At 47.8% G+C, this 25,326-nt stretch overlaps 1 protein-coding gene across 2 annotated transcripts; it reads right to left on the reverse strand.

Annotated features, from left to right (window-relative positions):
- Window positions 1-14,834: 14,834 nt before the first annotated feature.
- On the reverse strand, window positions 14,835-25,143 carry LOC140897094 (olfactory receptor 10G6). 2 transcript variants are annotated; one of them, XM_073309398.1, is made up of 2 exons: window positions 25,111-25,143; window positions 14,835-15,719 (listed from the first exon to the last, which is right to left on the reverse strand). In XM_073309398.1, exons 1-2 carry the CDS (start codon window positions 25,141-25,143, stop codon window positions 14,835-14,837), a joined length of 918 nt encoding a protein of 305 aa, XP_073165499.1. The 2 variants fall into 2 exon arrangements, with proteins under 2 accessions (XP_073165499.1, XP_073165500.1); XM_073309399.1 differs by lacking the exon at window positions 25,111-25,143 and having other exon boundaries at window positions 14,835-15,743.
- Between the last annotated feature and the right edge of the window lie 183 nt (window positions 25,144-25,326).

The following is a 25,326-nucleotide window of genomic DNA, read 5'->3' on the forward strand; positions in this document are numbered from 1 at the left end:
ACAGGGGCTACTCAGAGAAATTCTCCAGCCTGTGATATGCAAGAGATCAGACCAGAGGATCTAACAGTCCTTTCTGGCCTTAAACTCTCTGTTTCGGAAGGTGTCAGTCCCCATAATTCATTGTATAAAACTAGCCTGGAGTGAAATAATTTCATCCGGGGACTCAGTTTTGTCTAAAGCAGATGGAATGCTAATAGCAGCCTTGTGGTTAAAACAAATAGGCCAGAGCCTGGGAGATCTAAGATGTGAGCCTCCTGCTTTCCCGAGGGGCAGGCTCACTCCTATCAGCAGTATCCTTGTTCTCATTTAGTGTCACCTAGATCAGAGTTCAGCAACCCCGTCCCAAGCAGAGCATTTACTCCCAAAAAGGAGAAGGACCAGAAACTCCATAAAGTCCACCCAGGACTCTGGTCCAGATCCTCCAGGATATTTAGGCACTTGACTCCCATTGATCTCAGCCAGGACTTGGGCTTTTATTACTGATGTTGATGTTATATGGGAGGTTTCAGAGTAACAGCCGTGTTAGTCTGTATTCGCAAAAAGAAAAGGAGTACTTGTGGCACCTTAGAGACTGACCAATTTATTTGAGCATGAGCTTTCGTGAGCTACAGCTCACTTCATCGGATGCATACCGTGGAAACTGCAGAAGACATTATATACACACAGAGACCATGAAACAATACCTCCTCACACCCCACTGTCCTGCTGGTAATAGCTTATCTAAAGTGATCATCAAGTTGGGGAGTTGGATCATCAATATGGGAGTTGCTCAGAGAGCATGAGGATAAGTGTGAGGATAGCGAGAGATGTCAAGAGTAACAAGAAGGGTTTCTTCAGGTATGTTGGCAACAAGAAGAAAGCCAAGGAAAGTGTGAGCCCCTTACTGAATGAGGGAGGCTACCTAGTGACAGAGGATGTGGAAAAAGCTAATGTACTCAATGCTTTTTTTTGCCTCTGTCTTCACTAACAAGGTCAGCTCCCAGATTGCTGCGCTGGGCATCACAACATGGGGAGTAGATGGCCAGCCCTCTGTGGAGAAAGAGGTGGTTAGGGACTATTTAGAAAAGCTGGATGTGCACAAGTCCATGGGGCCGGACGAGTTGCATCCGAGAGTGCTAAAGGAATTGGCGGATTGCAAGAGCCATTGCAGAGCCATTGCTCTGTGATTGCAGAGCCATTGGCCATTATCTTTGAAAACTCGTGGCGAACAGGGGAAGTTCCAGATGACTGGAAAAAGGCTAATGTAGTGCTAATCTTTAAAAAAGGGAAGAAGGAGGATCCTGGGAACTACAGGCCAGTCAGCCTCACCTCAGTCCCCGGAAAAATCATGGAGCAGGTCCTCAAAGAATCAATCCTGAAGCACTTACATGAGAGGAAAGTGATCAGGAACAGTCAGCATGGATTCATCAAGGGAAGGTCATGCCTGACTAATCTAATCGCCTTCTATGATGAGATTACTGGTTCTGTGGATGAAGGGAAAGCAGTGGATGTATTGTTTCTTGACTTTAGCAAAGCTTTTGACACGGTCTCCCACAGTATTCTTGTCAGCAAGTTAAAGAAGTATGGGCTGGATGAATGCACTATAAGGTGGGTAGAAAGTTGGCTAGATTGTCGGGCTCAACGGGTAGTGATCAATGGCTCCATGTCTAGTTGGCAGCCGGTGTCAAGTGGAGTGCCCCAGGGGTCGGTCCTGGGGCCAGTTTTGTTCAATATCTTCATAAGTGATTTGGAGGATGTTGTGGATTGCACTCTCAGCAAATTTGCGGATGACACTAAACTGGGAGGAGTGGTAGTTACGCTGGAGGGGAGGGATAGGATACAGAGAGACCTAGACAAATTGGAGGATTGGGCCAAAACAAATCTGATGAGGTTCAATAAGGATAAGTGCAGGGTCCTGCACTTAGGACGGAAGAACCCAATGCACAGCTACAGACTAGGGACCGAATGGCTAGGCAGCAGTTCTGCGGAAAAGGACCTAGGGGTGACAGTGGACGAGAAGCTGGATATGAGTCAGCAGTGTGCCCTTGTTGCCAAGAAGGCCAATGGCATTTTGGGATGTATAAGTAGGGGCATAGCGAGCAGATCGAGGGACGTGATCGTCCCCCTCTATTGGACATTGGTGAGGCCTCATCTGGAGTACTGTGTCCAGTTTTGGGCCCCACACTACAAGAAGGATGTGGATAAATTGGAGAGAGTCCAGCGAAGGGCAACAAAAATTATTAGGGGTCTGGAACACATGACTTATGAGGAGAGGCTGAGGGAACTGGGATTGTTAATCTGCAGAAGAGAAGAATGAGGGGGGATTTGATAGCTGCTTTCAACTACCTGAGTGGTGGTTCCAGAGAGGATGGTTCTAGACTATTCTCAGTGGTGGAAGAGAACAGGACAAGGAGTAATGGTCTCAAGTTGCAGTGGGGGAGGTTTAGGCTGGATATTAGGAAAACCTTTTTCACTAGGAGGGTGGTGAAACACTGGAATGTGTTACCTAGGGAAGTGGTGGAATCGCCTTACTTATAAGTTTTTAAGGTCAAGCTTGACAAAGCCCTGGCTGGGATGATTTAATTGGGGATTGGTCCTGCTTTGAGCAGGGGGTTGGACTAGATCAGCTCCTGAGGTCCCTTCCAACCCTGATATTCTATGATTCTATGATTCTATGATAAGTAACAGCATAAAACCCTAAGGAAGGCAACCCAGGGAGCTGCAGCAGTGGTTAAAATGGGCAGGCCGTTGCTTCCTGTCAGGTTCTTTGTTTGTGTGAGACACTTTATCCCTCTTTGCAAGATGGTTTTGTCTTTGTAAAAGGTAGAATTTACAGCCCAGACTAGACAGGGGATCGGACGACCAGTTGCTGTAAATCGGTCATCGCTCCACTGGAGTCCATGGGCCAGATCAGTAGCTGGGTGAATTGGTGTTACTGCAATAGACTCAGTGATGCCAGATGCCCAGCTGGTGTAAATTCGAGTAGCCAAATTACACCCGCTGAGCCTCTGGCCCGCTGAGGGCTGTGAAGCAGACAGAGCCGAGAAAGCTGCACAGCCGTAACGAGGGTCTTAACAAGCCGCGCAGTGTTTTCCTGTTGCTAGGGCAAAATGTTACCATGTAACTTCTGGTTCCCATTGCGGCTCATTGAAAATCTTGCAGTTCCTCCCTGTGATGACTTTTTAATTGTTGCCTTTGCTACCTGTTTGCAAGGTCTGCAATCCCCAGGGTTAATTAGGGAAAGCTTTGAATTAATGCCCCCATGGGGCTTGTTAGCAGCAGTGTGAGAGGTTGGCAACCAGTGAGTGTATGTTTGGAAAAGAAGGCAATTGTAGCTAAAGGAAACCCAGCTGTCTGCAAAGTGGAGCTAAGCCAAGGTGAGATATGAGCAAGGCCCAAAGTCCCTCGAGAACAATTACGATGTAACAAGCAGAAGCAAAAATGTAAAGCCAGATCCCCACCTGGTGTAAATCAGCCAGAGGTCAGTCGAGTTCAGTGGGATTCCGCGGATTTACTCCTCCTGACAAAATGGACCTGGGGTCCATGGAGAATTTCTCAGCAGCAATCACTCACAAATGGATGCTAAAGACAAGCAGAGTGGCACATTATGCTTAAACACCCTGTGACAGCCAGATGGCTCGTGGATGGTCTGGAAATGGGATACGGGGCCTTCCCCCTCTTGGGGGCACCAGCTGCAATCCCGTCCTGGAGCAGCAGGATTGGCTGGCTCCGGGCTGGGCGGCGGGGATGTGGAATGGGGCTTCTCCACTCTAGAGGCAGCTGGCTATGATCTGGCCCTAGGTCAGGGGGACTTCCTGGCTCAGGGGGTTAGGATAGGGTATGAGGCCTTTCCCCACTAAGTGATGCTGGCTTCAATCTGCCTCCAATCCAGGGAATTTGGGAACGGCATATGGGGCAGTGGCTCAAGTCCACTAGTGGCTATGGGTCACTGAAGTAAAGTGGCTGTTCAACTGGCTCTGTAAAAGTATCTGGCAGTGGCCCGGGCACGTAATAGTGGAAACACTGCAACATCGGGCACCAGCTCCCAGCCCTGTTGTATCATTTGTCAGAGACACCAAGTGTCAAATGCGGCAGTGACTCTGAACTCCCATCTCGCTCCTGGTGCTGACCATGCTGGGGAATGGGTCTGAGTTGGTGCTGGCCCCGGAGCCCTAGTCTGGCGCTGTGCTGCAGGGAGCAGGGTGGGCGGTTCAGTAGGGGGCGCTCGCCCCTCAGAGTCGGTGCTGACCCCAATGCCCCAGGAGGGCACTAGGGGGTGCTGTGCTGCAGGGAGCAGGGTGGGAGGTTCAGTAGGGGGCGCTCTCCCCTCACAGTCGGTGCTGACCCCAATGCCCCTGGAGGGCACTAGGGGGTGCTGTGCTGCAGGGAGCAGGGTGGGAGGTTCAGTAGGGGGCGCTCTCCCCTCACAGTCGGTGCTGACCCCAATGCCCCTGGAGGGCACTAGGGGGTGCTGTGCTGCAGGGAGCAGGGTGGGAGGTTCAGTAGGGGGCGCTCTCCCCTCACAGTCGGTGCTGACCCCAATGCCCCTGGAGGGCACTAGGGGGTGCTGTGCTGCAGGGAGCAGGGTGGGAGGTTCAGTAGGGGGCGCTCGCCCCTCAGAGTCGGTGCTGACCCCAATGCCCCAGGAGGGCACTAGGGGGCGCTGTGCTGCAGGGAGCAGGGTGGGAGGTTCAGTAGGGGGCGCTCTCCCCTCACAGTCGATGCTGACCCCAATGCCCCAGGAGGGCACTAGGGGGTGCTGTGCTGCAGGGAGCAGGGTGGGAGGTTCAGTAGGGGGCGCTCACCCCTCAGAGTCGGTGCTGACCCCAATGCCCCAAGGTCGTGCTAGGAGGCTCAATGCAGTGGGAATTTCCCTCTTTTGGGTTACACTTGAAACCAGCACTTTACTATTAGTGACCTTGTTGCTTTTCCTTCGAGCTAGCCCTGGTATCCAGCCCAGACTCAGACTTAGCTTGTAACATTTTGTCGCCTTCAGTTCACATTTTTGTTTTGAACTGGCTACAGGACTCTTCTTCCTCTACTATAAGGCACTGTTATAGTGCACTGTAAAACAGCCACAGCATCCCACCCCAGAAGTGGCTACTCTAGAGCCGCCAATGAGGCATCTCCCAGGTGGGTTATTTAGCTAACATTTCTCAACAGTCTGAAGTTTTGGGATGAAAAGGCCTCAGGATTGGCAATCAATACAATTATTATTAATCATTAAAAGGATCAGGCAACTGCAAGTACTGTTTAAAGTATTGCACAGGCTTGTTTCTCCTGAAAAAAAAAATGTACCAGTCGTTATTAGCACTTGGCATCAACTAAATAGATGACAGGGTTCCACAAGAGAGAACGTGTGGCAGCCATTATTGTAACTCGGCTTCGGTACTCTTTCCTGGAGTTGGACAAAACATGGTGGATGGATTGATCAATAGATGAGATATTGTTTGCAGTGTCGCAGCCATGGTGGTCCCAGGGTCTGGGAGAGAAAAGGGGGTAAGATAATACCTTTCTTGGGCAACTTCTGCTGGTGGAGGGGACAAGCTTTCGAGCTAGGCAGAGCTTTTCCCCAGGTCTGGAGCTGGGAATCAGTGTCACACAGCTAAATACAAAGGACTTGGGCCCAGATCCTCCCATTGATTTCAATGATGATCTGGACTTTTATTATTGCTATTGATTTTATACGGAAGTTGCTCAGATACTGCGGTGATAAGTAATAGAATAAACAGGGCCCTCACATGTCGGGGGAGAAGGGTACACTTTACCAGGGCCCAGCCCAGGTTGCAATCCCCATTACCATGAGGAAAAAATTGAGGCTAAATTGTAGATCATTCCTGCAGATATTTATAGAAACTTATTTCCCTGTATCTATTGGACATACCCTGGACATATCTATTGTCCAGATCTTGTGAGATTTGATGGAGCTAATCAGAAGCAGTGTTAGAGCAGTCTCAAGCCACATTCTGAACAGTGAGTTGCTGGGCCTGAGGCCCTTCTCTAGAATAGAGAGCCTGCTTGTGCCATTAAACTAGCGCGTGTAGTTTGCGACTGAGAGACAGAGACTTGTGCTCCTCTGTGTGACATGGTCTATCAAGATCAAGAACTACCCGCCCCAGAGTTCCTTGTGCGAAGGCAGGAGAGAGGGACAGCTGGTGGGAGGGGCAAAGCACCATAAGACAGTGGGAGCTAGTAATGCTGCTTCTTCTGGGAGGATTTGCAGTCCCAAAATATATGTGAGTAAGTGTCTAATTCACTCACAGTTACACACACCTAGGGTGACCAGCTGTCCCATTTTTAAAGGGACAGTCCCGTTTTTTGGGACTTTTTCTTATATAGGTGCCTATTACCTCCCACCCCTATCCTGTTTTTTCACAGTTGTTATCTGGTAACCCTACACATACCCCATACTGCCATGTCTGGTGGTGGCTCTAAATACAAATCAGGCAGCCAGAAACGTAAGGAGGTAAAAGAAAGGGAACTAAAAGAAGCTAAAGGATGCCAATCTATCCTCCAGTTTTTCAAATCAGACACGGCCTTTCTGCAGTCAGGCAACATACTAACCAGGGAAGCAAATGAACAAAATAAGATGAAAATGATTTCAATACAGAGACTGTGTCTGTGGCACTGGCAATTGGTAACACAGAAAAGCTGCCAGAACATGTGGCTCCAACCTAATGCGTGAAGATAGTCGAGTCGAATCACCATTAGCGCCACCTCATGCAGAAGGTTTATGAGACGTAGGCGAGAGTAGTGCGCGTGAGAGTGTACGTGTGGGATGAGGGATTGCGGTATGTGTACGGGAGGGGGCCCATGTTACATGTGTGTACTGGGCCTGAAAAAGCTATGCTTGGACCCTGAGAATAAAACTGAGAGGAAGGTAACACAGGCCGCTCCAGGAATAGCTAAAATGCTCAGCCTGTCACTTCTCTTCAGGTTCTTATGTTGTATGAGACGTTTTATCATAAGGGGCTCACACATGTGGTCGGAGACCACTTGAAATGAAATGGTCACTTAACACCTCTGCAGGCATAGGATAAAGGAAGGTTAGTAGGCACCACGGGATGTTACATCCAATTGGAATGAGCCATAAACTCATGACTCTGCTTGTTGGGATTCCCTCCAAGACCTTTTCCCCTCAGTTGATCCAGAACAGCTTGACACTTCACCCAGCTCTCTGTGATCCAAAAACTCACTTCTACTCCAGATCTCATCACTCATGTCTCTTTATTCGGCTTACAGCAAAGGTACACTGAGTTGATCTGACTCAAGTGTAGGGGGTGAGTATAGGACATACCACACATCCAAAGTTACACAGCCAGCATCTTCCTTTAAATACATTATATATATATATATATTACATTGCATGTACTATACATTGTATCACACATTCTGGGGTTGGCTTGGTTACTTTGCAGCATGCTCTGTCCAAGCATTGTCCTCACTCAACCGACTCTTTACCTCATCTCTACATTCCTAACTTATCTTGTCCACTGTTATCTTGTTTGTAGTGAACTTGGTGTCCTTGGGTGTTCTCCCTCTTCTCTTAGCTGGCTTGGACAGTCTGACTTCTTAGCCTACTGACCCACTTACTTATTTTATTTAGCACAGACATTCTGTTTTCAGCCTAATGATCTGTTTACCTCCCTAATTCTAGCCTCCAAGAAGTGAGACCCGACTCCATGTGTTAATTACTCATGTCTGGCCAGGCCTCAGCTACATGTCCCTGCTTCTGTCTTTCTCTTTTATATTAGCAGTCGTTTCAGCTGCATCATCTTCCTCTCTTTCTGGGCTCTCTTTTTCAAGTTTACCCAGCAACTCAAACTCAAGACCACAGATGTTGTACTTATTTGAACCACCATCAATATTAGCTTTAAGGACAAACCACAGAGTGCAAGTTCACCTCTTCTGGGACAGCCCACCAGGGGGCAATTTCACTTTATAAGCTTCCTTTGCTTTTAAAGCATCCTTTGGTAATTTTAGCTTTGCTTTTATTTTAATTACATTATGAAACACTGGTACAAAATTGTCATAAATATAAAGGGAAGGGTAGACACCTTTAAAATCCCTCCTGGCCAGAGGAAAAATCCTTTCACCTGCAAAGGGTTAAGAAGCTAGGATAACCTCACTGGCACCTGACCAAAATGACCAATGAGGAGACAAGATACTTTCAAAAGCTGGAAGGAGGGAGAAAAACAAAGGGTCTCTGTCTGTCTGGGTGATGCTTTTGCCGGGGACAGAACAGGAATGGAGTCTTAGAATTTAGTAAGTAATCTAGCTAGATATGCATTAGATTATGATTTCTTTAAATGGCTGAGAAATTAAGCTGTGCTGAATAGAATGGATATTCCTGTCTGTGTGTCTTTGTGTAACTTAAGGTTTTGCCTAGAGGGATTCTCTATTTTGAATCTAATTACCCTGTAAGGTAATCCTGATTTTACAGAGGTGATTCTTTTTGACTTTTTACTTCTATTAAAATCCTTCTTTTCAGAAACTGAATGCTTTTTCATTGTTCTTAAGATCCAAGGGTTTGGGTCTGTGGTCACCTATGCAAATTGGTGAGGATTTTTACCAAACCTTCCCCATGCTGCTGGCTCCAGGGAGGAGCTGCAGAGATCTGCAAAGGATTACAAACAATTGAGCAATGATGGAAGCTGACCCTGCCACACATCTCATGCGCTGACCCGTGTGTGATGCCACTAGCCAGAGCAGATGAACAGGTACCAGACACAAGACAGACAGGATGAAATCAGAGATGTGAGAAGGAGGGTGACAGAAATCTGAGTGGGTGACAAACCCCACTTTTCAGGGAGTGAGTTGACCCCAAACTGAGAGGTTAGGGAGAAACTTCTACTATAGGCAGGTTAACTGCAGGCTTTCTTGCCCCTTCCAATGAAGTAGCAGGGACCAAATGTGATCTGAGACCGGAGATTGAACTAGAGCAACCTTGGGTCCCATCAGGTCTGACTCTCTCTGTCCCTAAAGCTAAGCAGTGTCTCTGCCTCAGACCCACTCACCTCTCTTATAACACCAGGAAGAACAGATTCCTTGTTGTCTTCAATGTGGCACCGTTCCCGAGACACCCAAGTATTTGAAGGGTGCTTGAACCCTTTGGGACCATTGCTTGCTAAGCACTTGGAAGCACCTTGACTATGGCAAACACAGGATACGCCTGGCACCTGGCTCTCCTGTTATCGGGTGTGTTGCCAGCAGGGGAAGGGGGTTCTCCTGGGCATCTGACGTCACCTCTGGAGCATTACACTGCTGCTCCCTGCATGAAGGTACCCATGTCACTGGAGCAATGGAGGGATCAGTCTGCTTTGAGCATGTGCTGGTGGTGGGGAAAGTATCAGTGGGGCACTGAAAGAGCCCAGGCTTTGGTTGTGCTGTGTGCATGGCGGGGACGGGGGATCCTCAGGCTGAGGTGACAGGGGAGCAACAGGTCAGCGCTGAGGGGTTGCGGCAGGCTGAGAGGCGGGAGGGGGCACTGCAGATTAGATCTGAGGAGCAATGGCTGTTGAGCAAACAGGAAGTCGATACCGAGCCCCCAGGAGACGAACGGGGCTGCGAGGGTGGGGGGAGTAACAGATTTGTGGTGCACTAGCAGGGAGAACTGTAACAACATGGGAGGGAGGCAGAAGGGATGGCTGGGAGTAGTCCATGGCAAAGGGGCCAGCGGCTCCGGAGTGAGGTGCATTGGCCAGGCTTGGCTAACTGCAGGAGAAATGGACCCAGCCAAAGACTCTGAGGGGGCATGAAAATCCCACTTCCCAGGGGGAGTCTGGGACAAGGGAAGAGGTCACTGAATAGCACAGGGTGCGGCCGTGGGGAGGCTGCACCCAACTGCAGACTTGGTGCAAGGAGAAGGCGGAGGCCACAGTGCATCCTAATGTTAGAGGAAAACGTTGGGCCAGATTTCCTGCTGCAGTCTGGCCCCTTTGTGCCACCAGGGCAGTGCAAAGGGACTGGAAAGCACCAGGATCTGCTCAGTTGTGAATTGCCCCGTTGGTGGGGGAGCTCTGAGCCAGTCCAGATTTCACTTCCTCAGGGAAACTGCCCTGCAGGGCCCTGAATATCGGCTAAGCCAGTGGCTCCAACAGAACAGAGAGAGACTCACGCCAGAGCCTCTGTGTGCGGCTATTTAAAGGGAAAGGAAAATAGGGCCAGATCCCCCAATGGTGTAAATCAGTGTAGCGACACTGACATCAAATGGGCCAGAACCCCAGCTGGTATAGATTGTCCATATGCCATTAAAGCCCATGGGCCAGATCCCCAGCTAATGTAAATCCATGTAGATCTATTGGAGTCAATATGCCATATCCCCAGTTGGTGTAAATCAGCATTACACAATTTGAGCCCATTGGGCCAAATACTCAGTTACTGTAAATTGGCCATAGCACCGTTGGAGTCAATGGGTCAGAATCCTACCTGGTGTAAATCAGACATACCTTCATTGGAATGAATGGGTCCAGAACCCCACATGGTATAAATCAGCCAAATCACCACTGAAATCATCCCAATATCACTGATTTAAGGTGCCTGAGCATCTAGCCCAGACTACTACTGATGCCACAAAATTCTTGCCACACTTTCCAAAAATTCCAGACCCCCAAGGCTACCCTCTAACTGCACAGTGTGTGGCCACAGGTGTGTACAGAGGGCAGTTCTCTGTGTGTGTGAGAGAGAGAGAGAGCGCGTGAGTGAGAAAGTGAGCGAGAGGCAAATTGGAGCGGGGAAGATGCTGGCCTCTTGTGTGTAATAACAACGAGGAGACCTGTGGCACCTTAAAGACGAACAAATTCATTTGGGCATCAGCTTTCGTGGGCTGGAACCCACACTCCTCATTGTTTTTGCTGAAACAAACGAACACAGCTACCCCTCTGAAACTTGTGCATAATAGTATCAGTTGTGGGTAGGGACTTGTCTTGTGTGTCTAATGACTTAGGCTGGAATTTTCAAAGGAGCAGAAGGGATTTGGACACCAACTTCTCCTACATTCAGTGGGTGTTAGGCATCGCAGCTCTCTGAAAAGCCCACTGCCTCTACATGGATGTTACATACTCAGGTTTATTTCTTTACATTTAAACTGCATGCAGAAAAGCCTTGATGCCTGTCAAGGTTCCTTCCCCACTCTGAACTCTAGGGTACAGATGTGGGGACCTGCATGAAAGCCACCCTAAGCTTATTTTTACCAGCTTAGGTTAAAACTTCCTCAAGGTACAAACTATTTTACTTTTTTTCCCTGGACTTTATTGCTCCCACCACCAAGCATCTAACAAAATATATCCAGGAAAGAGCCCACTTGGAAAAGTCTTTCCCCCAAAAATCCCCCCAAGCCCTACACCCCCTTTCCTGGGGAAGGCTTGATAAAAATCCTCACCAATTTGTACAGGTGAGCACAGATCCAAACCCTTGGATCTTAAGAACAAGGAAAAAGCGATCAGGTTCTTAAGAGAAGAATTTTAATTGAAGAAAAAGTAAAAGAATCACATCTGTAAAATCAGGATGGTAAACACCTTACAGGGTAATCAGATTCAAAACATAGAGAATCCCTCTAGGCAAAACCTTAAGTTACAAAAAGACACAAAAACAGGAATCTACATTCCATTCAGCACAGCTTATTTTATCAGCCATTTAAACAAAACAGAATCTAACGCATCTCTAACTAGATTGCTTATTAACCCTTTACAGGAGTTCTGACCTGCATTCCTGCTCTGGTCCCGGCAAAAGCAACACACAAACAGACAGAGAGAATCCTTTGTTTCCCCCCACCCCACCCTGCCCTCCAGCTTTGAAAGTATCTTGTCTCCTCATTGGTCATTTTGGTCAGGTGCCAGCGAGGTTATCTTTAGCTTCTTAACCCTTTACAGGTGAAAGGGTTTTTCCTCTGGCCGGGATTTAAAGGTGGTTAGCCTTCCCCTTTATATTTATGACAATGCCGTTCTTCCCTTCTCCCATAACCCTGTGATTGTGTCCCATCCACTCCATTCCCCTTTCTCGGAGAAACATCACCAGTGATGGGGCACTCGCTGCCTTTATTGCCTGTTACATGAGCCCAGCAGCTTCACGTCTCAGCAACTCGCGAAACTGTCCTGGATTTAGCCTCGCAACCCCCCAAGGGAGGTAGAAAAATAAAATTAACTGACCACATCCTGGCCACTTGCCATGTCCTGGCAGGGTAGGAGGCAGCACTGGGCTCCCTTCATTCTGCAGTAACAGAGAGCGTGGCTGTGTCAATTTCAGCACAGTGCTAGACCCCGGACTAGGCCATTTGCATGCCTGGGAGACACAGTGGGGTGGACTGGCTGTTTGGGTCCATGAGCAGTTTGAATTGGCCTGCTCTCTCCGGGAAGTTATAGCCACAGAAAACAGCTGGAGGGGCAGCCCCAGGGTTGTGATTGTACCAGGTAATTAGATTCTCACGGGTTACACTGTTGTTACAGGGAAACTCGGCTGAGTCCCCTGCTGGGAGAGTTCAGGAGGCTGAGAAATCTCCTCATTGACTCCTCCACCTTGAAAAACTGCCACCACTGAGCCCAGAGTGTAAATAATAATCTAGGCATTGACTGGAGAGCTCCTGCTCGCCTCAGGAAACAGCACTGGAAAAGCCAGCCTACCAAGGGCCCTCTGAAACTGAGTGGACAGCCAGAGTAGAAAATTTGGCTGGGGTATCACAGGGGTCTAAGAGAATCCTGCACCCATGGGAGGCTTCTTGTGCCCTTAAGTTTCGTTGCAGGTCCCAGGATTGGCTCTATCTTATGCATACGGAGAAAGTGTTTGTCCACAAGCCAGTTTCTTCAGGCCTTTTTCTTCACTCAGTGTCTGACATTCGCTATCCAGGGCTGGATTGTTGCTAGCTACATGGAGATCATTTTAAGATGCCTCTGGCAGCTTCCAACGTCCCAGGAGCTTTCCTGGGACAAGTCTGTGTCAAGCATGATCTAGTCGCGTAAAACCAGCAGGGGATCACTCAGACAGGCCAGGCACTGTGGGGAGAATTCCAGCACTGAGATTGCAGAGCGGCTGTGGGTTGGGACTGAGGGGCATCAGCCAAGCTATGGCTGGGGAAGCCCATTGCTAGAGTAGCAGTGGGCAACCCCAGCTAGTGTAAAACCACCATACTTCATTGGAGTCAATATGGTCAGAGCCCCATCCAGTGTAAATCAGCCACAGCGCCACTGAAGTCATCACAGCACCACTAAATTAGACCAGATGAGCATTTGGCCATGAGAATACCCCCAGATAAATAATTCCTGCCACATTTACCATCTGTAGGGCTGGGAAGGAATTTTCCCCCAGGTCAGACTGACAGTGACTGTGGGGTTTTCTTGCTTTCCTTTGCAGTGAGGGTGGGGGGCACGGGGGCAGTCACTTGCCAGGATCATCTGCATATGTCTCACTAAATCAATTCCCTGCAAGTTCAGGGCCCTCAGGTGATGGTACACCTCGGTCCCTCCTGTTCTCTGCCTGTGACCCAGAATAGTTTTGTTTGCTGAGGACTGTAACGCCTGGGTCTAATTTCATGTGTTGGGCTTAGTGGGAGGATGCTGGGTGGTGGTGGAGGCCTGTGAGATACAAACGGGCCGACTGGCTGTGCCGATGGTCCCGTCTGGACGTAAACTCTATGGCATTTCACAAAAATTCCAGAAGCCTTCATTTTATGTCATCTTCTGCCTGGACAGCAAGTTACTGGCGGTTTCTATAGAGAGAGCGTGTGTATGTGTGTGAGAGAGACAGAGACAGAGCAAAGAAACTGTTCTCTGTTGTGAAATGCCCTATTAGTTGTGTGACTGGACGTGTCTTTTGCGCATAGTCACTTAGAGGGAATCTTAAAAGGGGTAAAGAGCTCTGGGGTGCCGGCCCACAGTTTCTAGCTAGAAGACATGTCCTTCACATCAACCCCCTTCTCTGGGTGATGGGGATTCCCTCCTCTCTTACTTTTCCAAGTCTGGGGTTTTCTTTTCAGTTTCAAGCTGTTTCAGTGTTTCCCCGTTAACTCTAATGGGCCACCATTGTCTTTTCCTGGCTGGACAAGGGATGGATAGTTTTGTGTAAACTACAGGCTTGGGAGAACCCTCCTCCCCACTCTGAGGTGTACTGGAATTTGTAGTACCGGTCATGAGCATATAATTTAAGACAGAGATTCATAACCAGTCTGTATTCATACCTGGCCATCAAGTTCAGAACATTACAAGCTTTCATACAAGACCTTACCTGGTCTATATTTTTGCACAATGACATTGTATGCAACCAGTGGATTCGATTGCCTGTTTGAGAGGTTCATACCTCCCTGTCCTTCTGTTAGGTGTCTGGACCTTCCAGTCCCCTCCCACCCCCACTGTTACCCTTAGACCCCACTCCCCTCCCGGCTCTAGGGATAGAATCCAGGAGTCTGGATTCCCAGCCCTTTCTCTCCCCAATCTAACCTGCTAACCCCCACTACCTTCTCACAGCATTGACTACAACCCAGGAGTCCCCCACCCACCCCCCAGTCCCTTCTCTAAGTGTTCAATAATTGGAACAAATGTTCCCAGAGGTAGAAGGAGAACCCAGGAGTCCGGGCTTTAATCACTAGGCCCCACTCCCGTCTTCACACTGGGGACAGACCCCAAGATTCCTGACTCCTAGCCCTCCTGCTCTAAGCACAGTAACCTGCGCCTGTCCCAGAGTCAGGGGCAGATATAAAAAATCCATCTGTTCCTACTCCAAGCCACTGACCCCAACTCCCCCACAGAAGAGAGGCAGAACAGGGGAGTCCTGACTTCTGTCTCCAGGACCCTCTCTCCTGTCCAGTTCTCAGGCAGCTCCTGCTGAAGGCAGGATAATTATGGCTCAAGCCCTGACACTTTCCTGCCTCACAGTCTCAATAGAGCAGCTTTCATCTCCTTGTTCCCCAGTGTGTAGATGAGGGGGTTGAGGAGCAGGGTTACTGTGGTGTAGAATACAGCCAGCACACCATGCAGTGGGTGCTGGGAACCTGGTCTCAGGTAGATGAAGACCAGGGGCACGTAGTAGGTCACCACCACCGTGATATGAGCCATGCAGGTGGAGAAGGCCCGATGCTTGCCCTCAGCGGAGCAGATCCTCAGGATGGCCAAGATAATGTAGACGTAAGACATCAGGATCAGCAGGAAGCAGGTGACAGCCAGGAAGCCGATGTCCATAGATGTCACCAGCTTATTGAGTGCCGTGTCCCCACAGACCAGCTTCAACACAGCCGGAATATCACAGAAGAGGTAGCCTACCTGGGTGTCCCAGCCGTATGGCAGCCGGAAGGTGAGCACGGTCTGCATTGTGGAGTTCAGGGAGACCCCTAGCCAGGTCCCCGCTGCCAGGCACAGGCAGGCTCCACGGTTCATAATGACGCTGTAGCGCAGTGGCTTGCAGATGGCCAGGAAGCGGTTGTAGGGCATGACCGTGTAGAGGAAGCACTCGGTGCAGCCAAGGAAGTGGAAGAAGAAGAGCTGGGCCATGCAGCCATGGAAGGAGATGGCCCCGCCGCCCGGCAGGAAGCCAGCCACCACCTTGGGCACCACCACCGAGGAGACCGTCATGTCCAGGAAGGACAAGTGGCAGAGGAACCAGTACATGGGCTTGTGCAGCCGACACTCCCGGGCCACCGCCAGCAGGATGAGCAGGTTCCCGCATAGTGTCAATAGGTAGATGAGGAAGAAGAAGAGGAACAAGGGCACCTGCAGCTCTGGGGGGTATGGGATCCCCACCAGGATGAAATGGGTGAGCTGGGATCTGTTCCCACACTCCATTCACTCTGTGTCCCTGTGAGTGAATGCGGGGTGTTAATGATTAATGAGCAGAGAAGCAATGGGTGATCTTTTCAGGGGCATTTGGGATAAGACTCACTCTCGTGCAGGGGGAAGAAACTTCCACTCTGGAAAGTCAATACTGGAACTGTCAGTTCAGGCCACCATCAAGGAGCGAGTGGCTGTTGGGTGGCATGAAGGACTCACTTGCCATTGGAAATGGGAATTTTCACCAACTAGGGACCTGGCCCCATAGTGAGGAAGAGCAGCAGAGAGAGCCTGAAACAGGTGACAGACTAGTCCTACAGCTGCCCCTCTGAATACCGTTACCTGGCGTGTGTTCCAGTTGGGATGCCATGGCTAGGTCTTTAAGCCACTCCCACTTGCTCTCTTCTAGGCTCTGAGATCTCCCTTTACCCCCCAATCAAACATTCCACACAGGAGGTGCCTTTGTGTCCAATGTGATGCCACTAAGCTGGGTGGGTCCCAGTGCTGATCTTCTCTGGCAGTTTCTCTGTTTCTGTGCATCATTTCTCCCCTCTGTTTAATTTCTCCTTCAGCTCTGCCGTGTCCTTTCTCTCTGCAGCTTCTTATAACCTGGCGTCCCTGCTGCCCTCGTCTCTGCATTCTCCCCTCTTCCCCCTTGTGTATTTCTCTCTCCGCAGCACCACTCATGGCTGCTCTAATATTAAACTGTTGACATTTGCTGTATTTTTACGTGAATAATGAGGTCCCCCATTGGCAAACCCCAATGATCATTATTAGAAATGGTGTTTGGGGCAAAAATGAAGGAGACAGAGCATTGACTTAGGATCTTAAAAGAATGGCCCAGTGTGGAACTTCAGAGCGGGCAGTTTGGTCTCAGTAGGGGGCGCTCTCCCCTCACAGTCAGTGCTGACGCTAGTGTTCCAGCATGGCACTAGGGGGCGCTGTGTGTCAGGAAGTGGGATGAGGGGGTCAGCAGGGGATTTTCTCCCCTCCATGTCCGTTCTGAACCCAAGGTGGCATTAGAGGATGCTGTGTTGCAGGAACCAGCATGGTGACACAGTCGTGGGGGAGGGCTCTCCTCTCTGAATCAGCACTGACTGCAATTCTCCAATATGATGCTAGGGGGTGCTGTTCTGCAGGGACATGGGGCGGGGATCAATGCAGGAAGCTGTCCGCTAGCAGTCAGTGCGGAACCCAATGCCCCAGTGCACTGCTACAGTGTGCTGTGCTGTAAGGAGGAGGGGTTCAGTATTGCAGAGACCCGCCTACACACATCCCCAGCACCAAACTCTTCCACCCTATGACACCCCATATTTCCCTACACAAATACACACCTGTTCCCCTTCCCTCCTGCACCCCACATTCCCCTGTGCGCACACATCAGTTTCCCCTCCCTCCTCCACTCCACGTTCACGCACACACACACACCAGTTCCTTCCCTCCTGCACCCCACATTCCTCTCCATACACAAACCAGTTCCACTCCTTCTTGCATTTGTCCTTTCTCTGACTATGTAACCCACACGCCTCCTGGTTGTGGTGCTTTGTCCCATGTAATGGCACCGAGACCATTTAGAGATGAATGAGTCTGCTGCAGCCTTAACCAAGAGCCATGTGGCTTTTAGCTCATAGACTCATAGATAGACTCATAGATATTAAGGTCAGAAGGGACCATTATGATCATCTAGTCTGACCTCCTGCACAATGCAGGCCACAGAATCTCACCCACCCACTCCTGCAATAAACCTCTCACCTATGTCTGAGCTACTGAAGTCCTCAAATCATGGTTTAAAGACTTCAAGGTGCAGAGAATCCTCCAGCAAGTGACCCATGCCCCATGCTACAGAGGAAGGCGAAAAACCCCCAGGACCTCTTCCAATCTGCCCTGGAGGAAAATTGCTTCCTGGCCCCAAATACGGCGATCAGCTGAACCCTGAGCATGTGGGCAAGACTCACCAGCCAGATACCCAGGAAAGAATTCTCTGTAGTAACTAAGATCCCACCCCATCTAACATCCCATCACAGGCCATTGGGCCTATTTACCATGAATATTTAAAGATCAGTTAATTGCCAAAATCATGTTATCCCATCATACCATCTCCTCCATAAACTTATCAATTTTTAGTCTTGAAGCCAGATAGGTCTTTTGCCCCCACTGCTTCCCTTGGAAGGCTATTCCAGAACTTCACTTCTCTGATGGTTAGAAACCTTCGTCTAATTTCAAGTCTAAATTTCCTGATGGCCAGTTTATATCCATTTGTTCTTGTGTCCACGTTGGTACTGAGCTTAAATAATTCCTCTCCCTCTCCGGTATTTATCCCTCTGATATATTTATAGAGAGCAATCATATCTCCCCTCAACTTTCTTTTGGTTAGGCTAAACAAGCCAAGCTCTTTGAGTCTCCTTTCATAAGATAGGTTTTCCATTCCTCGGATCATCCTAGTAGCCCTTCTCTGTACCTGTTCAAGTTTGAACTCATCCTTCTTAAACATGGGAGACCAGAACTGCACGTAGTATTCCAGATGAGGTCTCACCAGTGCCTTGTATAACAGTATTAACACCTCCTGATCTCTACTGGAAATACCTCGCCTGATGCATTCCAAGACCGCATTAGCTTTTTTCACGGACATATCACATTGGCAGCTTATAGTCATCCTGTGATCAACCAATACTCCAAGGTCCTTCTCCTCCTCCGTTACTTCTAACTGATGCATCCCCAGCTTATAACTAAAATTCTTGTTATTAATCCCTAAATGTATGACCTTACACTTTTCACTATTAAATTTCATCCTATTACTATTACTCCAGTTTACAAGGTCATCCAGATCCTCCTGTATGATATCCCGGTTCCTCTCTAAATTGGCAATACCTCCCAGCTTTGTATCATCCGCAAACTTTATTAGCACACTCCCACTTTTTGTGCCAAGTTCAGTAATAAAAAGATTAAATAAGATTGGTCCCAAAATCAATCCCTGAGGAACTCCATTGGTAACCTCCCTCCAGCCTGACAGTTCACCTTTCAGTAGGACCCGTTGTAGTCTCCCCTTTAACCAATTCCTTATCCACCTTTCAATTTTCATATTGATCCCCATCTTTTCCAACTTAACTAATAATTCCCCATGTGGCACCGTATCAAATGCTGTACTGAAATTGAGGTAAATTAGATCCACTGCATTTCCTTTGTCTAAAAAATCTGTTACTTTCTCAAAGAAGGAGATCAGGTTGGTTTGGCATGCTCTACCTTTTGTAAAACCATGTTGTATTTTGTCCCATTTACCATTGACCTCAATGTCCTTAACTACTTTCTCCTTCAAAATTTTTTCCAAGACCTTGCATACTACAGATGTCAAACTAACAGGGCTGTAGTTACCCGGCTCACTTTTTTTTCCTTTCTTAAAAACAGGAACTATGTTAGCAATTCTCCAATCGTACGGTACAATCCCTGAGTTTACAGATTCATTAAAAATTCTTGCTAATGGGCTTGCAATTTCATGTGCCAATTCCTTTAATATTCTTGGATGAAGATTATCTGGGGTCACCGATTTAGTCCCATTAAGCTGTTCGAGTTTTGCTTCTATCTCAGATATGGTAATATCTACCTCCATATCCTCATTCCCATTTGTCATGCTACCATTATCCCTAAGATCCTCATTAGCCTTATTAAAGACTGAGGCAAAGTATTTGTTTAGATATTGGGCCATGCCTAGATTATTCTAAACCACCACTCCATCCTCAGTGTTTAGCAGTCCCACTTCTTCTTTCTTTGTTTTCTTCTTATTTATATGGCTATAGAACCTTTTACTATTGGTTTTAATTCCCTTTGCAAGGTCCAACTCTACTTGACTTTTAGCCTTTCTCAGTTTATCCCTACATGTTCTGGCCTCAATAAGGTAGCTTTCCTTGCTGATCCCTCCCATCTTCCACTCCCTGTAGGCTTTCTGCTTTTTCTTAATCACCTCTCTGAGATGCTTGCTCATCCAGCTTGGTCTACCACTCCTGCCTATGAATTTTTTCCCCTTTCTTGGGATGCAGGCTTCCGATAGCTTCTGCAGCTTTGACTTGAAGTAATCCCAGGCCTCCTCTGCCTTTAGATCCATAAGTTCTTCAGTCCAATCCACTTCCCTAACTAATTTCCTTAATTTTTGAAAGTCAGCCCTTTTGAAATAAAAAACCCTAGTCGCAGATTTATTTTTGTTTATCCTTCCATTCAGTTTGAACTGAATTAGCTCATGATCACTTGAACCAAGGTTGTCCCCTACAACCATTTCTTCTATGAGGTCCTCACTACTGACCAAAACCCAATCTAAAATGGCATCCCCTCTTGTCGGTTCAGCAACTACTTGATGGAGGAATCCATCAGCTATCACATCTAGGAAAATCTGAGCCCTATTATTATTACTAGCACTTGTCCTCCAGTCTGTATCTGGGAAGTTAAAGGCTCCCAGGATCACGCAATTTCCATTAGTATTTACTTCATTAAAAACATTGAAGAGGGCTCGATCCATATCCAGATCGGATCCCGGCGGTCTCTAGCCCACCCCAAGCACTATCCCAGGGGAGGCTCTCGTAGTTTTCTTCCCCAGTGTGATTTTTGCCCAGACGGACTCTGTCTGATCCATTCCATCGCTTCTTATTTCTTTACATTCTACCTCATCCTTGATGGACAATGCTACTGCACCACCTTTGCCTTTATTTTGGTCTTTCCTAAACAGCACAGACCCTCAATACCCGTAGTCCAGTCGTGACGACTATTCCACCCTGTTCCTGTTCTCCCTAGAATATCTGCTTTCACTTCCTGCACCAGTAGCTCTAGTTCCTCCATTTTGTTACCCAGGCTCCTCGCATTGGTGTACAAACATCTTCATTTTTGCTGTTTGGCCTCGCTCACATTCTGTACCCGATTAGGCACAGACATTCTACAGCCACTCTGACCTATTAGACTGGTACCCACGCTGCCCTTCCTCCTTAAATCCATTCTCCTACCCACGGCTGTATCCTTTCTTACTTTGTTTTCTTCCGTCTCAATGCTAAAATCCAGCGTGGAGATTACCTGGACATCTCCCAACCATCTCCCCCAATTCCTAGTTTAAAGCTCTCTGAATCAGTTGTGCCAGCCTCCATCCTAGAAGTCTATTTCCTTCCCTACTCAGATGAAGTCCATCCCGAGAGAACTGTCCTCTGTCCATGAATGCCTCCCAGTGGCCATAGATCCCAAAGCCCTCCTTCTAGCACCACTGCCTGAGCCATCTGTTGATAGTCATAATCTTGTCACGCCTTTGTTGCCCTTCTCTAGGAACAGGCAGAATCCCACTGAAGATCACCTGAGCCTCAATTTCCTTAAGTGTCTTCCCCAGCGTGGCATAGTCTCCCTTGATACATTCCAGTAAGAATCTACTGGTATCATTTGTTCCTACATGAAGGACAATCAGTGGATTCTTTCCTGCTCCCTTTAGGATCCTTTTCAACCTCAGGTCCACATCTCATATCTTAGCACCTGGAAGACAGCACACCCTTCTATTCTCTGGATCAGCTCTGGTTACAGGCCTGTCTATTCTTCTCAGTAAGGAGTCCCCGATCACGTAGACCTGCCTTTTCCTGGTGACGGTGTGATTCTCCGGTCTAACCCTGTTCCCTCTGGCTGCAGGTTCTTTCCATTCCTATTCTCCCTTGTAATCCTCTTCAACCCATCCTGTATCCTCCTGGCGCTCATATTTGGTGTAGTCTCCATTGGCTCTTCCCCTTTTCCTATAGGACTAGCAGCTCTTCTCTTCTTCCTTGCCCTTCCACCTTCAGTGACCACCTGCTGAACCCCTTCTTCATTTTCCAACTCTGCAAACCTGTTCTTAAGCTCTATTTCTTCTTCACTAGCCCGTCTTTTCCTCTGTCCGGTTCTCTTAGTCACATGCTTCCACTGTCCATTTTCTTCACCCAGCAGTCTCCCCTCAGAATTCTTCAGTCCTCTTTCCATCTGCAAGTCTGAGCTTTTCCCTTCAGCTGCCTCATGTCTTTGCTCCATAATCTGCTCGAACCCCCTTCTAAACTCAGTCAGACTTTCCACCTGCATCTCCAATCCTAGGATCTTTTCTTCCATCAGCTCTATCAGACGGCACTTCATGCAGACAAAACTCTTTCCAGGTACCCCCTCCAGGATCATGTACATACCACAGCTTCCACATCCAGTCATCTTCATTGTGTCTTCCACTACATGGGTCACTCCCACTCATGTGGTAGAGGCTCATTCACTAAGCTTCAAAGTCCCCAGGTTCGATCCCACCTGCTGACGACTGGGGTGTGTCGGTGTTACACCTACACACACAATATTTCTTTTTTCTCTTTCCCCTGTTTCCACACAGTCTAAGTTTCCTCTTCCTGCCCTCTCAGTTGCTTGTGTGTGTGTGGGGGGGGTAATTTTGGTTGTTATTTTTCATAACTGGAGGTTTATCTGCCAGCACATAAAATCTTCTCCTTTAGAGAAACTCACAAAGAACTTCCATCTTTCAAAATGGCCTCCCACCTCCTTAGTCCTCAAGGGGAGTAAAACCACAGCTTCCCTCAGATGAGCTACCCTCTTTCAAAATGGCCACTCCCTCTCCTTTTTTCCAGCAAGAATGAAGCCAGCAACCACCATTTTAAGGCTTTTATGGGCAGCCTGTGGCTTCAGTCCCAGTGAGAACAATGGGAGATAGATGGCCACCAAACTGAGTGAGTTATTTCCCTAGTCTCACTGAGAACAGCAGGAGATGTTGTGACGCAGCAGGGAGTGGGGCAGACTGACTGGGGAATGGCATCTAGTTCTGCTGGGACTGTCTGCCCGGGGCACGGGAGAGCAGGGGGTGACTCCACTGGAGTGAGGGGACCTGAGCCTATCACCGGAGCTGGGAGGGGGTTGGACCCAGGTGACACCTTTGCCCGGGAAACTGGACAAAGGCTGGAGGAGGAGCCGGGGCGTGGAAGAGTGAGACTGGGGGAGGGGGGTTTTGGTTTCAGTTTGGGGCTGGGTGGTCCAACGCAGGGAACCCCAGGGCTGGGGTCTAAGCTCCCTGCTCCCCAGAAGGACTTGACTGAGGGGTCCTGGTTATACCCACAAGCTCTGTTTTAGACTGTGTTCTTATTGTCCAATAAACCTTCCGTTTTACTGGCTGGCTGAGAGTCACGGTGAATCCCAGGAAGAGGGGTGCAGGGCCCGGAGTCCCCACACTCCGTGACAGCTGTCAGCCATTTTGGAAGAGGGCAGTGCCAGTTCTACGTGGAACTCTCTGTAGTAGCATGTTGTTCATCAGACTGTTCTGAAGGAGAAATTTTCACTTACGAAAAATAATGGGGGGGGGGAATGACCATTAATCCCAATTAAAGTCTTCAGCTGTAGCCAATACACAAGATTTCAGTGAATTTTAACCATAAGGGAAGTTTGACACCTCTGAGCTATTTTATTATTAAGGTTTCAGAGTAGCAGCCATGTTAGTCTATTCGCAAAAAGAACAGGAGGACTTGTGGCACCTTAGAGACTAACCAATTTATTTGAGCATAAGCTTTTGTGAGCTACAGCTCACTTCATCGGATGCATTCAGTGGAAAATATAGTGGGGAGATTTATATACATAGAGAATATGAAACAGTGGGTGTTACCATACACACTGTAACCAGAGTGATCACTTAAGGTGAGCTATTACCAGCAGGAGAGAGGGAAGGGGGGAACCTTTTGTAGTGATAATCAAGGTGGGCCATTTCCAGCAGTTGACAAGAATGCTTGAGGAACAGAGGGGGGGGGAATAAACATGGGGAAATAGTTTTACTTTGTGTAATGACCCATCCACTCCCAGTCTTTATTCAAGCCTACATTAATTGTATCCAGTTTGCAAATTAATTCCAATTCAGCAGTCTCTCTCTGGAGTCTGGTTTTGAAGTTTTTTTGTTGAAGAATTGCCACTTTTAGGTCTGTAATCAAGTGACCAAAGAGATTGAAGTGTTCTCCGACTGGTTTTTGAATGTTATAATTCTTGACGTCTGATTTGTGTTCATTTATTCTTTTACGTAGAGACTGTCCAGTTTGACCAATGTACATGGCAGAGGGGCATTGCTGGCACATGATGGCATATATCACATTGGTGGATGTGCAGGTGAACGAGCCTCTGATAGTGTGGCTGATGTGATTAGGCCCTATGATGGTGTCCCCTGAAAAGATATGTGGACACAGTTGGCAACGGGCTTTGTTGCAAGAATAGGTTCCTGGGTTAGTGGTTCTGTTGTGTGGTGTGTGGTTGCTGGTGAGTATTTGCTTCATGTTTGAGGGCTGTCTGTAAGCAAGGACTGGCCTGTCTCCCGAGATCTGTGAGAGTGATGGGTTGTCCTTCAGGATAGGTTGTAGATCCTTGATGATGAGTTGGAGAGGTTTTAGTTGGGGGCTGAAGGTGATGGCTAGTGGCGTTCTGTTATTTTCTTTGTTGGGCCTGTCCTGTAGTAGGTGACTTCTGGGAACTCTTCTGGCTCTGTCAATCTGTTATTATTATTTATTTATTATTAAGATCCTTCAGCTCAAAGAAATGATCCAATACTACGTGTTAATTATTAAAAGGACCCTTTTTAATTCATAAACAAATTAACCGATTTATTTGTAAATTGTTAGAAAAGTCATTCTGTGCCCAGAGAGTAAGAGCTATAATATTTGACTATGCTGTGGGTTTTTTTCATAGGTTCCTGGAGTTTAAGGCCAGGACCATTAGATCATTTAGTTAGACAGGCCAGGGAATTTCATACGGTTACTCCTATAGTGAGACCAATAACTTGTGTTTGACTAAAGCATATCTTCCAGAAAGGCATCCCACCTTGATCTGAAGACTTCAAAAGATAGAGACTCCATCACCTCCCTTGGTTGCTAGTGTTAATAATTAATCACCTTTCCTGTTAAAAAACGCATAGCTTTGTTTCTAATTTGAGCTCGCCGGACTTCAGCTTCCAGTCTTTAGTTCTTGTGCCTTTCTCTGCTGGATTAAAGAGATGATTCATGCCTTGTCTTTTCTTCTCATGAAGGTTCTCACACCCTGTCACGAAGTCACCTCTTGATCTTCTTTCTGATAAGCTAAATAGATGGACCTTCTTAAACCTCTCTTTGTAAGGCAAATTTTTTCCAGCCCTCAAGTAATTTTTATTGCTCATCTCTGAACCCTCTCCAATTCCTTTGTACATAACAAAGGTGCTGAATCCTTGCTTTAAGTCCAAGCCTTACTCCTGGGGGAATTCTGCACCAAAAAATTAAAAATTCTGCACACAATATTTCAAAATTCTGCATCAAATTCTGCATCTTGTGTTAAAATAATACAACACAATCACACCAATTTCAAAAAAACAACAAGGTGGCACCTTAAAGACTAACAGATTTATTTGGGCATAAGCATCTGAAGAACTGGGCTTTTTTCCCATGAAAGTTTATGCCCAAATAAATCTGTTAGTCTTTAAGGTACCACCGGACTCCTCGTTGTTTTTGTGGATACAGACTAACACAGCTACCCCTCTGATACTTGATACCAATTTCAATTATTTGTGGTCATTTATTTCATAATACCTGTCAGCAAGTATGTCTTTAACAACAGAGACAGAAAAGAA

The sequence above is a fragment of the Lepidochelys kempii genome, chromosome 13, assembly GCF_965140285.1.
Source record: "Lepidochelys kempii isolate rLepKem1 chromosome 13, rLepKem1.hap1, whole genome shotgun sequence".
NCBI lineage: Eukaryota > Metazoa > Chordata > Testudines > Cheloniidae > Lepidochelys > Lepidochelys kempii.